Below are 22,951 nucleotides of genomic sequence, written 5' to 3'. Positions count from 1 at the left end.
AAGCAGTTTGACTCAGAATTTCCATCATAAAAAACCAACCCCGGATGTGCTTTGCTACTTCTTTCTCTTCCAAGGGTGACAGTAACACTCCATAGGAGTTGTGTGAAAGGCAGCATACAACAGTATTATAAAGTACTACTCTGTTTCATGTGTTTTAAGTCTTAAAATGGACAACAACAATAAAAATTAACACCACACCTCTTCCATTTACAACTATAACAGCGTATCCATTTTCTTCCCTTACGTCCCATTTTACACCTCCATTCTGAGATATAAACTACCCGGGATAATTCTTTTATTTCCAGCCCTAATTACTCACCACTACACACACCTCTCTCCTCTAGAATTAGCTGAAACGATGAGTCACTCGGGCTTAATTAACTTAGAAATGCTTCAGGGAGTTCTGAAATCATGCGGGAGTTCAAAGCTGGGGTTTGTTGATACCTCGGATGAGTGCAATAGCAGAAGGCCGCCAAAAGGGTGTAGTCCTGCACTCTTCCTTCAGCTCACCTCATTCGCCCGTCCATCCTGTAAACTACACTACCCCTTTGGATCTGGCTGCAGAGCAAGAGCACTGACATAACAAAAATATAGGCTTTTTTTCGTATTGAGTTAGTTTTGTGTTTTGATCAGGCCGCTGAACCGAGCGAGCTTCCCTGTGGGTACGCAAACACTAGCCTTAATGTGGGACATACATGCAAGAGAAAGGGAATTGGCCCCTGCAGCAGTAGGCTGATATTGCCCCTAAGTAGAGATAACGCTTACCCATTCTCTGGATCATTTTTGCATGAACACAGTCAGAGGAAGCAGCAGGAGTCCCAGGTTTCTTCCCAGAGAGCCCTCAGAAATCTGTATGCTGTCTTACAGGTACTCACGAAGTTTTCTCTAAAATTGTATTTGGGTATTTTTTTTATCTTACCCCTGGTAAGAAACCATGACGTGGCTCTGGGGGGAGGTGAGCCCTCAGCCCAGCTGCCAGCAGTTAACCTGCATCCTGCAGAACATGGCCTTGATACTGCTCTAAATGGCTTCATCCTATCTAATGCAGCTGGGATGTGATCCTATACATCTTACCACCCCTCTTTTTTCCTCAGTTCTTTTAAGTTTGTGACTTTGTGATTTGGTATTAATACGCAAAATTATTGCTGTCGTATTTCAAAGGGAAAATGAATTGTCGCTTCACTGGAACACTTCTGTCTTAAAACGAGATTACAAACGTGTTTTCTATGTTTGGAGGTTTATAGATTAAAACTGATATTTCTGAAGCATACTTCCATATTTCAGTCATGTGCTCGAGTGCTTCCAGGTGTGTGTGATTAACACAGCCCTTGGTGGGTTGGTTTGGTGCACCGAGAAGCTCAGATAGTTCATGTCCCAAAAAAAGATTGAGAAAAATGACTTGATTTTCTTTTATGTCTATATTCTGTCTTTGCTGGTGGACTTCTATAGAATGGATGGATGATGTGTTTTTTGTCTGATTAGTCTCTAGTAACGTCCATTTATCTTGTACAAGTCCTCTGCTCTCAATCCTGCAGATGTACACATGCATTTAATTTTAAGATTGAGTAATCTTGGCTGAAAGGTCGCCATATACATACAGCTCTTCAGGATTATGGATTAATAATGCACTCCGTATAACAGACATCTGCAACGCACACTTCAATATGTAACCCATACCGTGCTTCTATATGATAATAAAGTTCAGTCATCTGCAAGTAGGAAGATGTTAGAGAAAGATTACATGATTCCTCAAGATTCTGCAAACAGTTGTTGGCAGATGCAGAAAGAGGAACTCACTGCCTTAAGTCCTGTGTTAGAGCCCTTTTCAAGAGACAAGCCTTTATCCATGTGCCTTGGGTTGATACAATGTGGGCCTTTCCAAAGAGATGAGCAGCAAGGCCTGCAAAGTTGAATTTTTGTGTCTTTTATCATAATATTCAGTACATTGATGCAGTGCTTAGAATGTAATTGATGAAGTATGCGAGGGGAAAGCGGATGCCGTGTGCATACGTTGTTCAGCACAAGCAGACGGGAGCAGTGAAATGCCCTATTTAACAAAGAGCTCAGTCTCCACATAAGTGATCTGAGAAAGGCAGCTTAAAGTTTGCTGAGGTTTGTTGTAGCAGAGCCTGTAACTTGGGGGCTGCAAGGTCTGTAGCAAAGGTAGAATCTCATTTAAGTCTCACATCAACTGCAAAAATTGTATGTGTGAAAAGGGAATCAGAGAGAGGAGCACAGCCGATGCCATCAGCCCGTGACCCCACCACGTGCCCTCTGGCGGGGAGGGCTCCAAACTTGCTGCCTGCCCCGCAATCAGATGTTCCCAACAGCCGCTCGTACCTACGGCCACGTAAGGTGCTTTTAGGACTTCTTCAGCCCCCCCAGCCGAGAAACTCCTTTCCCCCACCGCACAGCACTCAGCGCCGGGTTTAAAGCCCCACTCTCTGCCCTCCCCTCGCTCTGCGCTGCCACCCGGCCGCGGTTCCCTGAGACCTGGCACAGCGCATCGCCGCCCCTCCCCTTCCCTCCCCCCAAAAAAGTGCTGGTGCAAACTTGCCCAACTCTAGCGAGACCTTTAGCAGCCGCCTTTTGTGTTCCCTCCTCCCTGTTCGTGCCAAACATGCAGGACAGGAACCACTGACAATTAAGTGATGAAACTCTCCAAAAAAATGAAGGCGGAGAAGGACTCTGGAAGAAGATTGGTGTGTAGCCGTCTTCGGTCTCTTTCCTATTTGTGCCTTTTAATTGATTTTGCGTAATTGTTCGCACAGGGAGCGGGGCAGGCTGCAGAGCGCCGTAGTTCGCCACGGAGCAGCGCAGGCACCGGGAGGGGGATTTAACCGAAGGGAAAAGGAGAGGGCACAGAGTTGGTTTCTCCCCGTGGCAGCGGCCCGGGCCGGTGCGTGTCGCACCCCCCGACCCCCCAACTCCGGGCGATGCTGTGGGGCGGGGGCAGCGGCATCGACCCCCACCCCCCGGCCTCGTTAACCCCTTCTTCCCCCGAATTTGGGCTCCGGTAGAAGCGCGCAGGCTCCGGCCGCGATAAGGGGGTGGGGGAGTGAGGAAATCCATCGGGACGTTACATAATGCGCCCAGCTTTTAAATCGTGGCTTCCGGCTTGGCTATGGAAACCCCGGGATTATGTAAATACCGAAATCTTAACGCTGTGCTCTGGGGTAAATTATACCCCTCTACATCCCCGGAGTGGTCCCGTGTTCACGTGCGGCAAAATAATACCATCAACCGGCGGTGGGGCCACGCGTGTCTCTTGCCCCTGTTTGGTTTTCCCCCAGCTCAGCACCTGTTAACGCTGTCAGGAGATGGAAAAGGTGCTGTAAGCGGCTGGGGCTCGCACCGGGGGAGGTTTGGCGAATGTCGTGCCCCTACCGCTGATCGCATCACCCTCCCCACCGACCCCGCTTTTCCACCCCCTGTGCTTTGTATTTTGCAGCGGCCCGTTGGTAGGAGGAGGTACGATGAGCACGAAGACCTCTCGGACGTGGAGGAAATCGTCAGCGTCAGGAGTTTCAATCTGGAGGAGAAATTAAAGAGCAAAACGTACCGCGGGGATTTCGTGCACTCTATGGATGGGAAAGGTACGGCCACGGCCGCCTCCATGTGTCGGGCACCGGGGAGCCGCCCCCTGAGCCGGGTGCTTTGGCTGCCGGTGCACCCACGAGCCGCTGGCAGGGCCGGGGCTTCCCCACTCGCTAAGTTCTTTGTGTTCCCGGAGCGTGTTGAGTTACCGGAGCGGCTCGGAGCGCCCGGTGCCGGAGTCCCGCGGGGGCAGAGCCGCAACCCTGAAGCCGGGACTGTCACCGAACTGCTCATCTGAGGGCTCTGCCTGAACCCCTTTCCCCAGGGAAGGGTTTTGCTGTAGTCCTCCCGAAATGTCTTTAACTTCGGGGCCACTAATTTAGTTAAGAAACTTTCCGTTTTTCACCCAGGCTTCATTTTGCACGAGCGTTTAAGCTTCCTTCTAAAGAAAAGCTAGTGTGGTGGAGAAATTAAATACCTATCTTGTTTAGGCTAGTGTGGTGGAGAAATTAAATACCTATCTTGTTTAGGAAGGTGTTTAGGAGATAAGCTTAGCCCTGACCCCTTCTTCCTCTGAAATAAACACAAACACCTATTCTTTTTTAGCTCGAAAACATTAATTAATTTTCCAGAAGCGCATTCTACCCTCACTTTACGAGTGTTCCGGTGGCTGCCATCACTCTGTGCTGACCTTCACCCTGCTGTGCAGCCCTAAAGTCTCTGGGTAGCATTCCCCTATCTGAGGAACCTAAAACAAATGAATGTCTTTTGTTACTTTGTTGTAGTCCATATCCACTTTGTTCAACTCCATAAGGGATTTATAAGCTTGTTGGGGTGTTATAAAGAATGGCTCTGCCTTTCTATTCACTCTTCTTATTTCTTTACTATTGCTTTATTTTTTTTCTCGTAAATCCAGGTGCTGAATTGAATCGAGGCAGAACAATCACTGTGTTTACTAACAATAAAAAAAGTCAGGTTATATGAACATGTGAAATTGGTTGAATGATATTTACTTCTATCTCCTATGTCTTTATTTTTAATGATAACTCTTCTTTGACTTTTTTTCCTGCCAGGACTGGGGGCTGGAGATTTTCTTCACAATCATCATAGCTGCTTGTTCTCTAGGCTGTAAATCTGTCTCTGCTTCTTCAACTGTTGTTATTCTTGGTATTTGTAGACTTTTTTCTTGGATGAAAGTTTCCTTCAAAATAAATAAATTATGGTTTATTGAACTAAGGCCAGATCTGTTAGAAGATGAATACGCATTAGAAATGGAGGTTTATCTAATACAGAAATACTTAATTGGTATCTTAACTAATTAGAGTATTAATTATCCTTATCTGCAGACTGGTGGAAATAACGTTTTTGCAATTTTAATGTTTTTGTAAATAACTATAATTAAAGTGCTCTGATGTGACAACTCTAGGTAGAAATATTTCATCAATTCATGTCATAGGTAGAAACTGAATGTGGCAAGGAGAAGTTTGTTAAGGGAGAGGGAAATAAATTCAATGGCATGGGAGCTTAGCCTCTGCTCTCCCTATTTCTTACAGTAGAAAAACATCCTCGATACATACGCTGGAGCCTGATGAAGTTTTTATACTCTCCCAGGCAGCATGCATGCTGGTCTGAACGTACCCTGTTATAATGCATTCAGTGTTTTGTGTCTTTGGCAGCGTCATGCTTAGCTGCTAAAGATTCAAACAATACTTTCCACTTTAAGGCAGCACATTGAATGCCAGTTCCAAGAGAACTGTGGGGTTTTGCAGGCACTGCTCACTCAAATTGCTGCCTTGTAACTTTCTAATCCCTGAATCACTGCTATTGTATCAGACCACCGCATAAAGAAATCCCCAGGAAAGCTTAAATCCGTGTAATCCTCAGGGTGAAGCAACAAGGTGATGCTGGTCAGTGTTAACAAACTTGCATTTAATTTTCAGTTTGTTGGTGTGCTATTCTGTGACCTCCACACCAAAACTATTCATTTTCACCACCTTCTTAAATGCCAACAGCTGTACACAATTTCTGTATATCAGTTCCTGCAGTTAGATTCCTAATTAATTAAGGGGAATTTCATCAGCTGAAAGTAATAATCCTCACATGGAAACAAAACACATCTGCAGGATCAGGGCTTTGTGCTATACTTAAATAATGCTTGGAGGGAAACTTTCCCCTAGTTAAAAAAATAAAAATAAAAATCTATAGCTTGAAATGTATAATGTAAGAACTTAAGTTTCAGTTACTCATTTACCCCAAAAGTACTCTGCTGATTTGCAGCAATTTAGTTAGGATTCTCTTTTAACTATTAATTAGCTATTTCATTACAACCTGTGTGTTGCAGCCCAGATCGTAACTGACCAAGTGACTGGACGCTATTCTATGTGCATCAACAAACAGGAAAAATAGAGCAGCTCGGAGAATACTGCCTGTCATTTGGTTTCTGGTTTGGACCTAAAATATGCATTCTCTTTATATTTTTCTCTTTGTAATAGCGGAGTTCTTTGGTGAGACAAGGAGGACAGGTTGCATTTTGAGAGAATGCAATGTGAGGTGCTAATGCCATTGTAATTGATTTTGGATTTCTTTATTCCTTATTCAAACAGATTTTACTTTTGAGTATGTGCAAAGAGAAGCCCTCAGAGTTCCACTTATCTTCAGAAATAAGGATGGACTGGGAATTAAGTAAGTTACCACCAAATCTTGATTAAGAAACACTTTTATAAAACCACTATTATGCTTTGCTCTTATTTTTGATGGTTCTTCCAATGATCTCAAAAGGTATTGCAGTTAGTCAGACTGTCAGCCCACTTGAGAAAGAGAGTAATTTTTTTTCTACTTAAAAACAAACAGATAATGAGTTCTATAAAACTTAAGTGCATCTAGTGCTGTTCTATACAATCAAAAAAATAAGTCCGTGATACAGTCAGAAATAAAATTCAAATATTCTTGCTTCCAATCAGTGCTGCAAAGACGGAACAGCCACCCTTCAGTTTTTGACTTCTCAATCATTTTCTGTGTTACATGTGGAAAGTCGAATGTTGCTTTTTTTCCTTGATAATTTTATGTCCTCAGAGTGTTATTACTTCATAAATATTTAAAATGTGGTGTTACTAGAGTCTGAGTTTGCATTTTCTTAACACCAGCCATAAAGCATTTGGTATTTTAATAAGCAAATTCTACAAGTCCTTTTTAATAAATGTGACAGTGTTGAAGAGAGTATGTAGCAGAAATACTGAGTCATGGCCTGAAGCAATGATGGAGCACCTGGTGGGAAGGCAGGGCCAACCCAGGGGAGCTCAGGTGCAGGCAATGGATGTGAGTGATTGGAAGGGGTGGAGCCAGGATCCAGCCCTTCCCAGCCCTGGTTTAAAGGTTGGCAGTGGAGGTGAGGGGATCTCTCTGGAGATCCTGCCTACTGGAGGCCCTCCAAAGGTAAGCAGATTCATTGTTATTTCGGTGCCCATGGCTGCTGCATTTTGGACTTATCCTCACTTTCTGCAGTTTAGGACTTCGCTACCCTGCTATTATTGCTGTTCTTTTCATTGTGTTATAGAGTTACACTGTCACATTGTAGTGTTACAGAGTAATATTAAAAAGTTCAACTATAGATTGTGTGACTGATAAAATATAATCTCTTTTTATATTTTTGGGTACTTCAACTATGTAACTGATTATATCTGAATGATGGAAAATTAATTCTGTGAAAGAACTATTATTTCACTCAACTTCAGCTGAGCATCTCACAGTTTAATGCCATGAGTTATTAAAAAATTGGGTATTAACAAAGCCAAGTTACCTCAGTGTAACCTAAAGAGAGGCCAGATTACAGGTCTATTGTGCTGAGGCCCAAAAATGGCCTTGCTCAAATGCTTATGTGTATGTGCATACACAGCATGTGTCAGTCATCAGAGAGTACCACTTAAAGGTGAGCTACCTTTTTTAGGTAATTATTATCAAGGTAGTTCAATAAATAGAATGTCTAATGCACAGAATGCATGTGAAGAACTACCAAGACCAAGTGTAGCATCAATCTTCGTTTTCAGTTGGCTTTTTGGAGATCTGGCAGTTAAAATAATGAGTCCTTTGACTTCAAAGCTGGATTGTGAGGAGGTAGAAGAGGAATAAACACTAATCCACAGTAAGAGTTTTGGAGTCACTTTCCTGATTCTTCTGTATGCTAATGCCTTGAGTGATGAAGGAGAATGAGTGGTGAAGGAGAATAAGTGCTCCATTTTGCTGTGATAAGCTTAAAATATTCTCAGCAGCTAGACTTAACTAGCCAGTGTTTCTGTTTCCTACCAACCACTGGTATCATTCTAATACTGGAGATGGAATTCACCACCGAAGAAGAAAGAGGAGTAAAATACTGAAGCTTTCTTTAAGAATATTTCTGAGCATAGAATTCATATCACCAACCTCCTTATCTTGATCAGTTAATATGCTGATAAAAGTAAGAGCAAATTTATCTGATATGAGCTTTGAATGGATCCTGCATGGATTCAATGGACTTGTCCATTTCACCGTAATGGAAATATAAAATCAGTTCAGAGTCAGCTGGGTGAGTTGGTCTTGTATTTCCATTCTCTTCTGAATCACTGACTGCTGTGGAGGATTAAAATGTTATAAGAGATTACTGATCTACAAATTCTAGGACACTTCACATTCTAATTTTTTTTTTTTCCTGAAATGAGCAGGAGTTATTAGTTTGGAATTGGATATTGTGAAGGAATTTCACATAGTTGGGTGTAAATGCCACTAGAGTGAGAGAAGGTTGGAGACACGATGTATGTATATTTTAAATGGTAGAAGTGAAATGCATGAGCAGTCTTTCCAGTTTGACACTCTGCAAGGTAACACGGTATAATTCTATTTAGAGTTTCACTTCTTGTATTATCAAGGGTGGCTGGCATGCAGTATACACCTTTTGTGTATGGATGTGTAGATATAGAAAGACTCTGTGTGTTGTATTCCAGTGAGATCAAAATAGTACTGACACTTGCCTAATTGATTTTAAATACTTAGTCTCCTTATCCTGACATCTGCTGCTTGAAATAATGATTGTTGCAGCATGCTGCCTTACATCAGTAGAGTGAGATGGGCCAGTTTGCTTTTGGATTTGGGTCGTTTGCTGATGATGTTCAGGAAACTTATATTCCTCTTCAGGCTCTGGAGAAAACCATGCTTTTTTGGTCCTTTCTAGTAATACTGTCTCCTGTTCATGGCAGGCTGTATTTGACACTTATGGATCACCTAATCTACCATATACGCGTAGGGTGACTTTTGAGATGCAGTAGTCTATAAAATACGTGATATGAGAATTTCCACACTTGTGTTTGATGTAAAGCAGTCAGCTTGCACGTCTGTGGCTGGCAGATGTACAAAGCATAGCTGAACAGTCTGGTGACTGACGGGATACTCCAAAATGTTGAGAAATAAGATGAATGAGGATAAAATATTATAACTGAACTTTGGAAATTGATTTCATGTGCATTTCTAATCATTGTGAGCTGTTACTTCTATAACTAGAAGCAGAAGGATCTACCTGTGATCCATTAGCAGAAGGTAATCTTGTTTTCATAGAGTTATTTGATCGTTTTTATTGCTGTATCTCAGGGAGAAAAGGGAGCTTGGAAATAAGTTGTCTCTCTTGTCTGAACATAGAGCAGTAGCATATATAGGAGTGACTGTGGCAGTTATGCTGAGTGAAGCTGAGGGTGGAATACAGTAATTTACAGTCTCAGCAGCAAGCAGAATTGGCTTGATTTAAAACTGGACCTCCCAAGGTGTGACTCAGCTACAGTATGGGTTCTTGTAGTTGAAACCTGCTGTTCAAGCTTGAAATTCTTCTCTTGGTGGAATCTTTGTACAACGCATCCTGAGGATGCAGAGGAAAAAAACAAGGATATGCCAGGTGTGCTCTCCAAACAGCGATTAATTTTATTTATAAAGTTGATTTTCAGCTGCTGCTGGAGTTCTCAGAAAGAATGGGTTTGCTTGCATGCATCTGGCTTAGGTCTGTTCTCTGTTTTGGCTGTTGAATTTATTTTGATTTCTGCAAGTCTGAAGAAGATTGCTCATCTTTGCACCTGGCATAAAGTAAAGGCAAACTTTGGCACTTGACAGTAAGCCTTGCTTATTCTTATTGCCCCCAAAGCATCCTCCTTCGCTGCTTCTGACTTCTTAGAGCTTGGATATTAAGATGAGCTTTATTCAGGCTGCTCCGTTCTGGCAAGGGGGTGAATTCCAAAGCTGTGGGGCCCTCATCAGTAAATGCAAAGATGTGAGGGTTGGCAGCAACCTAACAAAGGATATTGTGCAGCCTCCTCATTCCACCGGAGGAAGGTGATAAAGGTGAAGTGAGTGAACAAACAAGTTTTGGCAAATAGTTCTGAAGATACACACGTGACAATAAGTGCATTTTTCTAACTACCTTTTGGTGTTTTCTTAATATAAGAACTCTAACAGTTTGCATATAGGCTGTATACTTCTGATTCTAACAGAATCACCATTCTAACAGAATTGTGTCAAAAGCACTATACCACAAGCAAGTTGTTTGTTTACCACCCATGGCAGTGGGACAGAGCTCCTAACTGGCAGTTCCTACAGGGCTGCTTTTCATCACAATTCCTTCCTCAGTCTTGTGCTATACGAAGATGTGAAGTGTGAAATAATCTCATTATGAAGTTAATCAACTTAAAATCCCCGCTACTGTTTTTGTTTTCTTTTTCCACCCAGTCAATGAACTGCAGACTCTTAATCTCCTGACACTTAAAATTCACTCACTCTATGTATATTAAACACTTAAGATATTGTAAGTGATCTTATAAATCTGTCAACATCAGTGAACCAATTATGAAATCATTTATCTCTCAATTAGCCTGAATTGAATCAAACTTCTGTACCCATCAAATATGCTGGGTTGTTTTCTGCTAGGCAAGGAGGTTTGGAATAGCCTTTACAACAAAGGGGCTTATATTTGTTATTTTTGGTTCTTTATTTCTAAACTGAGAATCCAGTCTATGATGATGTGACTTTGAACAACTTACTTTACTCTTCTCTGCCTCAGTTTGTGTCCATTGGAAAAGCTGGAGAGTATACAGATAGTACACTGAGTTGCCTTGCAGAAATGAGCTATGAAGATTTGGGATTTCATTGAAATAACTTTTCCAGCCCCTTTCCTTTTCTCCCACTCCAGTGCTGCTAGAGTGCTTGAAGAGACACCTCTTCTGGTTTATTATGAGCAGAGGAACTTTTATATGCTTGCCAGTGTAAGGGCACTGTGTGCCATTAACACTTGCACTGTCCATGCTTTAGAGAGGCCTTGCTTGGTTCTACCTACTGTATTATGGACAGAGGCCACTATTCTCCTTTATTATGATAACAAAAGTGTGCCTGTACTTACCCTGATGGTATTTAACATTGCTTTCTTTGCTGATTATAGAATGCCTGACCCGGATTTCACTGTCAGAGATGTGAAGCTATTAGTGGGTAAGTCATTTTGAATTAAATCTATACAAAACAGAATTGCTTTGAAATACTTGTCCAGTTGTGTTTGTAGACATTTGTGATAACAGAATCTGGGAAAAGGAATGAAAAAGCAATTTGTAAATTAAAAAGGCTGGAGAAAACCCTAATTAGTAGTGCTGACCAGGCTCTGATCTCATGCTGGATAATGGGCCATTTAAAGGAAAGTGAATGCTTTTGCTCTTAACAGATGTCCTACATACACTTTTGTGATCTTGGAAAGCAGCAGTTCCATTGGCCGAGTTCCTCTTTTTTATTTGTTGTAGAGCATCTGTTGGTAAAAGGTCTGATCAGAGCCCTATCACCTCTTGCCTGTGCTCTCCTCACACACTTTATCAGTGTCAGGACAGGTCAATGCATGGAGGAAAGGTTGCTGAAGGGACTGAGGACAAAGCTCTGCAAACTGCCTGTCTTTGATAAGAGACAAAGCAGAAGTGGTGACTGCAGTCATCAAATGTTTCCTAGCAATTTTGGCAGAAGAAAGAAACCTAAAGCAACATTCTGAATAGGAGATTGCATAGTATGTTTCTTTGAAATCTTCTTTTACTTAAGATGGATATGTTTATACTGTCTCTGCAATGGTTACTGAAAAGTGACTGCACTCTGCTGAGGCATGGCTGTGGAGCTAGCAGAGCGCTGGATTGCGTAGCTGCTGTCCTTCAGAGGCCTTTAGCTGCATTCTTGTGACCTACAGTTTATTGTTGTTATTCACCTGCACTGTGGTTGGAGTTATCTTTTAGATCAGTTCCATTCTGAAAGAGTTTTTGAGAATTGGTTGAATTTGATAATCAATAGGAATATCACGTCTGTGAAGGCTGCTGTTAAGAAAAACAAAGGAGAAAAACTTGTGCTGCATTTCTCTTAGTTGGGGTTATCTGTGAAAGAGAGGTTATCTCTGCTAACCTTCCTTCACAAACAAAACTTGGTGATGTTGCTTAATTTATGATCATTTATAAGCTCCTTTTAAGAACCTTTTTGGGTTAAAATGTTAAAGTGCTGTGGGAAGTGCAATTTAGTAGCATTGCTGTTGGTCAATTTGCAGTTAAATCAGGAAATAGCTTGAGAGTATTTGTAATTCCCAACTCTTACAGGTTTCCTAAATGCCTGCATGAACACGTTTAGATACTTGACTACCTCTTTTTGTTGTGGAGATGCCAAGTGCTAGGCCCTGTTTGCAGTGTTCTGTGAATTTGCTTCATAGCTGAGAAGTTGCCACTTTTGCTTCTGGAAGTGCTGGAGTTGGTGCTCAGATGCTGAGATGTTTTGGTGCAGTGTAGCGTTGTATAACAGCACTGTTTTTCCTGTCTAACAGTCAAAGTGTGGGAGTTGCATTTCCTCAAGATTGTCTCCTGAAATATTGGGGTGGAGATTCCTGTGTACATGGCCAGCAAAGCAGGAGGATGTTTATAAAACAATGGAGCAAAAATAACAATTGTAATTAACTTTTAGATTAACTTTAATGTAGAAGTGTGTCCTTCCTCCCAGCTGGTTCAGCAATCCACCGTGTGCTCTAGGCCAGGTACTGCATGTCACGTATCTTTTTTCACTGGATTTGGACAAACTCTCTTGAAGCCACTGTGGTGAACCTGTAATTTGGTACAGCACGTTGTCACCTGTTGTCTTTTATTTTGTAATACAATTATGACTTCTGGCATCACAGATGGAAACTTTGATTTTAAAAAATCTGAAATATTTGGGGAATTGATGGTAAGTTACATCTTAATAAATAAATAAAACCCACACGTGGTTCTTATGGGGCATTGTGTGTCACTGCAATTTGTGCTGTATGTAACAGTTGCACTGAGACTAACAGCAAATAGGAACAAAGCTAAGAATTGGTCCTTGCTTTACTTTTACATACTAATGACTTTGAGAAACACTGAATAATATCCATATTGCATATCATTGCTGATTTTTAAAAATCTTTATATGTTTCACTCACTTTCTAATGTTCCAATAAAGCAGATGAGAATTGTTTTATTATCATCTCCTCTGACCCTGAATTTTCTGACAGACTCCTCAGGTCTTGTATGGAACTCAGGTCAATGCGTTTCCTAAGTCAAAGGTTTTCTTCACAACTGGAAGTGGATTAATGTTTTTGCAAATGCGAAGTGATTGTAACTCAGTATTTGAATGTGTGTGGGTGTTGATAGAGAATCTATCTTGAAAAAGTTCTGTCCTGTTTAAACTTGTTAGTTTTTAAGAGCTCATCATTATAATATGCTGGTGCTTAAAATTTAAACCTATCGTTTGTTCTCTTAGAGTCAGGGAAGTGTATTTCTTATAGAACACTTTAAAGAGAAAGTGTTGGTTATTCAGTAGAAAGTTATTGACCTTTTGGTCTCAAATGATTCTGAAATTAATTTGCATTTACAGTGTGATTGTTATATCACTTCTTATTTGAGCATCTATAAGTAATAAGGAAATAAGAAGCTAAGCTACCAAATATTGTTAAATCTCACCTTAACTCTAGCCTGTGACAACAGTGAGGAGGGAAAAAGTGATTTTCTTGGTTGCTCATTGTCCTTATTTGTACTTCTGTGTCCATTTCTTAAGATTTCAGCAAACTTCCAAAGAATTGTTGCCATTGCTTTTTGGGATTTGTTTGTCTTTCATTGTTTAAAAAATGCCAATAGCAGCTGTTATTTAGTTTGGAGATATTTGTGACCTGCATGCTGGTTTGCATGAATGTGCACCCATGTGTAACACGTGCAAAAGGCCTTTCCATACAGTAGCTTTAAAGGACAAACATCTGAAACTGCACAGCTGGGATAATGGTTATGAGTAGACTCCTGTCTTGTAGGGAAGATATCCTGTATATTTTCCAAGTCTGAAACAATGGATTAATTTCAGCAGTTGGAATTTGTCTTGTCTGTGAAATGGCTTTGAGCCAAGAATACAAAGGGAGAAGAGAAAAGGAATTCCTGAGCTGCCCAGGAACTTGAGATAACTCTTGAAAGAAGACTAAGTCCACTGTAATTTAATAACAATTGGGCTTTGATTTCATTGCCTAAGGTGGTTTTGATTGCTAGTTCTGAAGAACAGAATGTCATTATCATCTTTTCATCAGCTAGCTGACTTAAAATTTTGCAAAGAGGGTCACTGGCCCTCTTAGCAACTCCGTAAACATCTACACTAGAAGTTGGAGTGTTATTTCTTTAGGCTTCTTATTTCTGCTTTTGGCATGCAGTGCTGGTACACTGATATTTTCCAGGACTCTCTTGTGACAGTTTCTTCCACCAGTGATGCTGTTGAGCTGCAGCTGAAGTTTGCCACACATGGGCAGAAAAATGTTATCTTTGTAGATGTATGTGCCTGAATCTCCAGTCAGGCCTGTGTGAATGTTTTATGTGAATTTCAGCAAAGAAAAAGGGCAGTACACTTGCCAAGGTTAACCTAGGAATGAGGCAGGAGAAAAGTCATTGCCTTGTTGAAAGTCAAGCAGCAGTTGACCATTTCTAGTCTTTGCTGTCTCCAGATTCAGGAACCAAATGCAATCATTTGCTTTTATCTTTGACGTCAAAGGGCCAAAGCATTCTCTGTGCCTCTGGGTTCTGTAACATGCATCACTTCATTTTACTGCAGGTTGGGACAATATCCTCTTGGATGTAGCTTTGTGGGATGTAATGTCTGTACATCTGCAAAGCCGAGCTTGCAATCCAGGCTATTGGCAAAAGGGGTTATTTCAAAAAGTGCTGAGGATCTTAAAGAAAGATGACTTGCAGTTATTGTGACTCCTGGGCTGAAGAGGATAAAGTTGTGACCAGCACAGTCACTTGTATAGGATCAGTAGCATTGCTGTATGGCATTTGCTGTGCCCAGCCAGAGCAAGTAGAGGACTTAATGTTGTTCATGGCGTGATGTAGCACCTGACACTTTTTTAATTTACATCACTAAAGGTTTATTAGAATAATTAAGTATAGAAGCAGCAAAGAATGTATCATCAGACATGTATGTCAGCAGTGCAAATGTGTTCAGCTTTTTGCTAGCTACTCCAAAAAGCTGAAAACAAACCAGATTAACTGTTTCTGAGTAACTGCTTCCCAGTGATTTTGTTTTATTGTTATTCATTCCTCCTACATATTTGCTCCACATCTCAAACTGATCTGCTCTGAAAATTGCATCATGGCTGAGTTCACATCAAACTTAAAAACAAGTTGAGAGACTCATAGGGTAGTCTGAAGGCAAGTAGGGGGAATTTTGACTTAATCTATGTACAGTTCCCCATCCTGTGAAAGGAAATTAGTCGTGCAGAGACAAAAGAAGAACAAAGCAGCCACACACTGCAGTTCATAAAACTTTCCATCATTCTTCTGAATGCCTTTTCTACAGAGCAATGCTTCATTTGTTCCAAGGCAGTTGTGAAATTGGAGACTGAGAGGAGTGAAGAAGGAGGCTCATTAGAAAAGCTTGTTTATAAAGAGTAATTTCCAAAACTAACCTGCCTGCCTAAAGGAAGTGCACAAGTGCACCCTCAGTCTTGCACTGAGGTCTTGGTGAAGATGTTTGGTTCTCCGTGTGCAGGGATTTGTCCTGTGAATTGGAGCACAATGTTTAGAGACAAAGGGCTGAGCTAGGAGTCACCAGATGCTGCACCTCCAGGAGGCACTGCTCTCTTCCTCCTGTTCAAATAGTGTGGTTTTTTCAAAACACAATGGATGAGACTTTTGTATAAGAGTCCAAGCTCATCTTAGTTTGTACAAGAAACCTCTTCTTCCATATTTACATTAATTGTAAGATTCTTCCTCTTGTTCCTGATGTTTATTTGTCCCATGGTATGAGCTGTTCCTGCCCTCCTCTCTGAATTATTTTCATGTGAGCAGAATGTTGAAGCATCTAATTAGCAGGCTGTAAGTGAGACTGCTGGAGTGCTGACCAGAATGGACCTAATGACAGTGGACTCATTGCTCTCATTGTTTAGAAGGGCAGCATCTTCATAGTGCTTTTATAAAACAACTTGTGGGCTTGTTCTTCAGCCTCTGTGAGAATTGACATAAAGGATGCTCAGGATCCTGCACAATGTCTGTGTTCATCAGGTGGCTCGGGGCCATGGGTGGCAGCTCTGATAGCTGAGGTGCCAGGGATCCAGCAACATTTTGAAGATGGGAGATAAAGCTGAGTTGTTGTAGGACGAAACTGGGATGTTTCCCATGAGTGTCTGCAAAATAACTGCATGTAGGTGCTGTTTTCTTTGATCCAAAACCAAGGCCTGTGATTTAAGGGTGCTGAGCTATAGACTTGGCTATCATTTTTTTCAAAGGGAAAATGGAACATCAGTAAGCGGTGTAGGTTGAGGCCAGCAATTTGCCTCAGGTGTTTTAAAGCTATTTTTGCACTATCATAGGAAAACTTCATTGAGATTTTATGAAAACATTTCCTTCAACATACTGTTCTGTGGCCAGAATATGTTTTAAAATCTCCAATATTCATTTCAAACTTTTTTAATGAATCAAGTTCCAGTTGCCCTCCCAATGATGCTGCTGGGACTTCCAGTGTGCTTTGTGCTCTGAGGCTTTTCTGTAATAAGGAACTCTGCTGAGTTGGATCTCAACCAGATCAGCAAATAAATGTTACTACTGAAACAGTAACTTCCAGGTGCCCTGAAAGTAGGATGGAGTCAAACCAATGGTCTGTCACTTAAGTGGTTTATATCGTGCTGCTGGTGTGAGCTGCCTAAACTTCTAGCAGTTGCATTTGTTTTTCTACATGAGAACTAGATAGAGGAAACAGAAGGACCATTTAAAAAAAAAAAAGTGCTGTTCTTCTGAAGTGATTAATTCCAGTTCTTATCTGGCAGGTGTCTCTTTTTTCAAGTGCTGCACTGAGGAAACACTGGCACATCCCTCTTGTCTCTTCTTTCTTTTCCCTTGAGCGACCTCTCCTGTTTCCTTTGCATCTGTCCTGTGTTGGTGAGGCTGCTCTATGGTACATAACTCATTTCAACCCCAATCTCATCATAGTTTTGGAGAAAGTGGAGAGAAATCCTTTCAGCCTGGATCATCTCAGCAGCTGTGGACCAGTAACAATGGGAGGGATCAATGTACCTGGCTGCAAGCTGCAGCAGCCTGATTTGGCGGTTGGTTTTTGTTTGTCGTGAGATCTGTGGGACAAGCAGCACGTATGCTGAGACACACTCATGTCACTTCTGACCTGTTTCTTCCTTGCTCAGATCTAGGGAGAGTCAAGCCAACTGGGTGCAGTGGGCAAATTGTGGGGCTTTGCTGGGCTCCCTCTTGGGCAGAATTAAAATTAGAAACTACTTAGAACCTCCTTGAATTTTTGTACCATGCTCTGGTGCCAGACAATCATTTTGTCATCCGAGTTGGCATATAGTTTTTGCCATTGCTGCCTATTGTCACCTGTTACAGCATTTCTATTCTTAATGCTACTCATTGGCACTGCTTCTAACAGCACTTTTTCTTGTCCTGCCAGTTAAGTCCAAACTGGTGTCCTGCTCTTCCCTTCCTTCTCTCCCTGCTTCTGGTAGTGCTCTCTTGTCTCCTTCCTGCTTGCAGGCTTGGGCTGGGTGAGGTGCCTCAGAAGGCCGAACAAGGAGAAACCTAACCCAGCCTTCTTCCTCCCTCACACAGAGCAGGAGGACTTTCTATTTTTGTTGTGTCCCAGTTTAGCTCTCAGCATTGATGCTGGGCTAAGGCATGATACATGTCTTATGACATCTGTTGAGTGAGCCTTGATTCACAATTATATCTGTGCAATAAGATAAAAATTTTCTTTGCTCCTTCCTTACGCTTAATAAAAAAAAATATTGTGATGTTTGCCTATGTTTAGCATGTCTGCTGCCTTGCCATTTTGGAAGTAGAACCATCCCTATTTTTAGAGCTGAGCTTCCTGTTTGACCACTCTTTAAGTTTGTCCTTTGCTTAATACAGTAAAACTCTTCCAAAAATAAATAAAAATCTTAGTTAAACTGAGACAGTTCTGCTAAAAAGTCATGTTCCTGTCCAGATATAAACAGCAGCAAATCCTCTTTGAATGAATGCTGTAACAAAAATCAAACCTCTCTAAAAGATATATACCTATGATGTCAAAACACAAAAAGGGAATTGAACTGATGTGTTGATGTGGTCACTGTTATCTCAATGCTTCTGTCTACAAGTGGATTTAAAACTAGTTGTATATGTGGAAAAAGCAACCAGACCAGCTCTTTAGATTAACTGCCTGTAACAATGCTGTTCTTCTGCAATAAGCTTAGCTCATCCAGGCTAGAAAACAACTATCTTATCCTAGGGTAGCAGCATGCGGAGTCTTAAATATTTCATGATAGCTGGTGTGTTTTAGTGTCATAAGTTACCCTAGTCCAAAATGACCTTTGTAGTTATAACTTTACCTAAGTATTGATCAGCATGTTTTGGAAGTTTGTTGTAACTACAGCTATATATGTCTCAAGCTGCTCCTGCTGCAGCTTGGAAACTTTTTTGTGTGGCTTTCTATGGCTGAGGTTTTATCTTAAAGAACTGCTGGAAATCACAGTTTAATATCTTTACATCTACACAAAAAATAACAGCTTCTACATAATGCCACTGAAACACATTATTTGCTATGAACCTCTTTTAGTCCTATAATGTTAAAGTTTAAGACTTTGCTAGCTTAAGCTCTTCCTATAGACGTGCTCTAAATGAACCTTGTGCTGTATGAAGAAATCTAACAGCATGGCTTATTGCGGTTGGCACTTCTATAGCAAATGGCAGAGCTGCTGATGGTAAGGATGGAAGATGGGGAAGGTACTTGTTGGGTGCAGGTAGCCTTGCATCTCTGTAAGAAGGAAATAATCTAACCCCACTGAAAGGCTCCTGGTGTGGGAAGGGCTCCAGCCTGGGGCTGTTTCTGGCCCTGGTGCTGCAGGACAGGAGGGCAGTGGCTGGGGCCTGTCCTGTGGTGGGGAAACAACAGGTGGGAGAACCACCATGGGGACACAGAGGTGTGTGGAAGTGTCCAGCTGGACTTCTGCTGCCATTTGTTCTTCCGTGTCCTCTGGAGGATCTCAGACATGGGATGCATTTCTGTAACTAAATTTGTACTGATGCTGGTTCTGAAGCATGGGGAAATCTCATTAGTAGCTCTATTTGAGCAAGGACGTTCTGCTCTGATTCTTGTCCCTCCAGCTGGTACAGGCTACCACGTATCTCTGCTCTCCAGCTCAGAAGCTCCAGAGGGACTGACTGGGATTCAGGTCAAAGCTGCAACTCTAGGTACAATTAACCCACTAGTGAAGCCAGCAGGCTTCCTTGGGCTCTGCCAAAATCCTACGTTGCAATCTGGGGATGTTTTTCCCTGTAAAAGAATAAAGATCAAGAGGGAGCAGCAGACCTGGCCCTCAGCGTTCGAAGTTGGTTTCTGACTGCAGGCATCAAGCTATTCATTATGCACAGATCTTAATTCTGTCACAAATGGTTAAAATAGTTCCCAAAGATAGCTTTATCCTCTTAATGTGGACAGGCTTAGTAGCATCTGGGAAGTGGTAAATTGCACACAGCCTCAGAAATTCTGCCTGAACTCACATCTCTCAGCCTCCGTATGTTCCTTTCTCTTGTTCTTCATTGGTCTCTCTTTCTGGATAACATTTAACCTTCTCCTAGAGGCAGGAAATAGGTGGGACAGCTGAATCTTTTCAGGAGAGAGGAGGAAAAAAAGCTGGCAGTAAGCCAGAGCCACTGGGAAGTGGGCAGTGAGCTGAGGCTGTGAACCTGTAATTACATGTCTCAAATTTTGTAAGCAGTGCTCCAGAAATCATTATGTACAGGGTGTTTGATAGTGCTGTGGTTTAAAAGAAAAACAGCCCCTCTAATTACTCTCTAATTCAGAAGTCAAGTGACTGTCAATTCACATCTTAGCTCTTCTGCTTGTAATTGATAATCAGGTACATCTAACAACCCTGTTATTGAACTGGGCCTCATATTTTTAATTCATCAGGTAACTGCTGATTTTCCTTTCAGAAAGGGTAATTGAGAGGCTGTATGAGGTCGCTTCCAGTGCGGCTGAGATCAAACCTAGATTGTACTATGACACATCTGAGACTGCCACAAAGCCCTTCAGATTCAATTTTTCAGTATCAAAGTGCTTAACCCCTCTGGGCTGTGGTCTCTGCTTTAATCCTCAGGCTGGCGCTAATTTAGGGGCTGTTTAGTATGACTTTGCCCCAGCTGCTAACCTGATGAGTGGAAAATGAACTTTCCCCCTAGATAGTAATGTTAACAGTTTAAAAAAAAAAAAAAAAAAAAAAAAAAAACAAAAACACCACCAAAAAGCAAGTTTAAAAAAAAAAAAAAAAAGCAAAAGGAAACTAGGTTTTGTGTATTGTTTCAAACAGGCGAATAGCAGATATAACGATGTTTGTGCTTTTTCACACATAAGTAAGCTTTCTCCCCCTCCTGCCTCAAGGTGGCAACACTACGTGCAGTCCTGAGTTCTGACTGAGGAATCAAATCCCATTTTGGTGGTGCTGCAGTGGAGTCTGACTGGCGGGCCAGTGAGACTACTCCAGACTTACACTGTATAAATTTTTCTTTTTGATTACAAAGCTTTATGGTCTTGAGTTCCTTCCCAGAATCATTATCACATTCATTGTGATATCACATATCACTGTCATTGCTATCAGTGGCGAAGGATGTTTTTAATGGAGCAATGAAATCCAAACTATCATTCTTGCTGAAATACTGCTCCCAAGCACACAATAGGCCAGGTGCTGCAATTATTAATAATTCCCTCTGATGGCATAATATAGGCTCTCCATTTTGTTTTAATACAATTTACTTGGAGTTATTTCTTCAGCGATGGAAATTGTTTTGGAGTGATTTTTTTGGAAGTGCTGCAAGTTTATTTGCTGGAATCCTTCTCTTCTGGAAATGAGGCATGTCTCTCATGGGCTCCCTTTTGCTCACACACAAATGAACTGCTAATTAGGATGATGAAATTGCTGAGAGGGGTGAAACCTTCCAGTTGGCCGAAGACAAGATTGTGGATTAATCTGTATAAAGCTGAAGACTCGATTAAAAACTGCTGTTCAACATTTTGGTGCTAATGAGACTTGTATGTCTGCCACTGAAGAAGCTGCAAGTATGTCCCATGGTTTTTGTGTAGAGATCCAAAGTGAGCACTTCTGCTTTCATCTCCACTAGCAATGACTGGAATTGAGAATACACAGCAATCAGTGTCAGGGGTTCAGCAGCTCATATCATCTGCTTATGCAGCCTGCTTTTTATGGGTAACTTTTGTGCTTGGCCAAAAGAATCTTGAGAGGCATATGCATGTTTAGAAGATTGTACAGTGTGATTTGGAGAGCTAGTTGTCTTGCATGCCCCCTGCTACCACATTAAATCAGTTCTTTGCAGATTTTAATGTACTCCTGCTCATGTTGTCTGTGTAAAGGAGGGAAGTACTCTCCATCTCTCTGGAGCAAATGCAACAGATAACTCGCTCAGTGTCATACTGGGCACAAAGTCTTGTTCCAGGTTAGTTTCCTGCTGACTGAGCTGCTTAGGACCTGGGGAGGTACTGACGCTGTTCTGTTGTCCTGTAACAACAGCTTCCCTGCAGTTGTTGAGAACTTACACATTTTAAAATAAATTGAATATTTTAGGAGCATTTCTGTGCATTTGCAGGAAGTCGTCGAATAGTGGATGTGATGGATGTGAACACGCAAAGAGGTGTTGAAATGAGCATGTCCCAGTTTGTGAGATACTATGAAACGCCAGAGGCCCAGCGTGAAAAACTCTACAACGTCATCAGCTTGGAGTTCAGTCATACAAAGCTGGAGAACATTGTCAAGCGTCCCAATGTGGTAAGGGATCCTGTTTATTTTCAGCTTCTTTCCAATAAGCAGTTGCTTTGTAATAAATAATGGAGCTGGAGGATGCACACTAGAAAGAAAGCAACGTGGAGCACCTGTAACTCTTGTCTGTTTAGGATCTCATTTTCTACTGTCTCCTTGGTACTGGAATTTAATCTACAGGAATTAGGTGCCTGATGAGCTCTTAATCATGTGATTTGTACTGATAGCCAATTCCTTTGAATGCATTTAGGGGAAACTGCATTTAAAATTAAATACCTGTCTATTGTCTTTTGGTATTGTGTAAGTGTTAATGTGCAAATACAACCTAATCCAAAATAACAATAGAGCTATTTTGTAATGTAAAATATAAAGCTATTACTATCCTAAAAAAAGCAGTCTTAGTCTATGGCTTGGTGAAGAAGGAAATTGTGGATTATCTCTAAGGAGGAGGAAATTTAAAACCATAACCTAGAAGCTTAAATTCCTTCTACAGACCCTCTTGTTCACTGCAAAAATGTTCAAGGGAACCAAAGCAAAGAAGTTGAAAACATACATATTAAATACAGAAGTTTACACGTTATTAATTTGTCATAATTACTGCTTGGTCAGAATTGGCATCGTCAGAAGGCGGCGGCAGATTTGTACATGTTTTTGAAAAGTGGGTGACTCTTGTAACTTCATGGAGTTACTGGCAATGAAACTGACCTTGTTAATAAAGATAACTTCATTTATTACTAAAAAGTAGCTATACACGAGTGAGGATTACAGCATCAGCTGATTGTACACAGTGATACAGCAGAGGAACTGGCATTGGAGGTTTCACAGTTTCTCCTCCAGACACTCGACAGAGAAATTTGGGCATCGGTCCTGGTTGACCAGAGAACAAAGAGACTTCTCAGAGCAGAATGAGTGCTGCTTGTTCCCACTGAGCCTGTTTCTGGCACTGAATGTTCATGGTGCTGCAGAGTGTAAAACTATAGCACTATGGTACTTTGCTGTCAGCCACTTTTCTTACAATTTCTAAGTGCTATTGCAGCTATACTATTAGTTGTTTTTGTGTTTTTTTTTTTGTTTTTTTTTCCACTGGGGACATCTCTTGTA

At 41.4% G+C, this 22,951-nt stretch overlaps 1 protein-coding gene across 7 annotated transcripts in view; it reads left to right on the top strand.

Annotated features, from left to right (window-relative positions):
* Positions 1-2,587: 2,587 nt before the first annotated feature.
* KDM2B (lysine demethylase 2B) overlaps positions 2,588-22,951 on the top strand; it is a 100,113-nt gene continuing 79,749 nt past the window's right edge. For 2 of the 7 annotated variants that reach the window (XM_010720116.4, XM_085238905.1), the window contains exons 1-5: positions 2,588-2,702; positions 3,452-3,596; positions 6,141-6,219; positions 10,979-11,025; positions 21,681-21,859. In XM_010720116.4, the coding sequence (XP_010718418.2) occupies positions 2,652-2,702; positions 3,452-3,596; positions 6,141-6,219; positions 10,979-11,025; positions 21,681-21,859 (501 nt within the window). In that variant the 5' untranslated portion in view covers positions 2,588-2,651. Of the gene's footprint in view, positions 2,703-3,193; positions 3,330-3,451; positions 3,597-6,140; positions 6,220-10,978; positions 11,026-21,680; positions 21,860-22,951 lie in introns of those variants that run through there. The other 5 variants (XM_085238908.1, XM_010720121.4, XM_010720120.4 and 2 more) reach the window with 3 other exon arrangements.

Source organism: Meleagris gallopavo, chromosome 17, assembly GCF_905368555.1.
Source record: "Meleagris gallopavo chromosome 17, MGAL_WU_HG_1.1, whole genome shotgun sequence".
NCBI lineage: Eukaryota > Metazoa > Chordata > Aves > Galliformes > Phasianidae > Meleagris > Meleagris gallopavo.
This window is presented reverse-complemented; position numbering and strand designations above follow the sequence as displayed.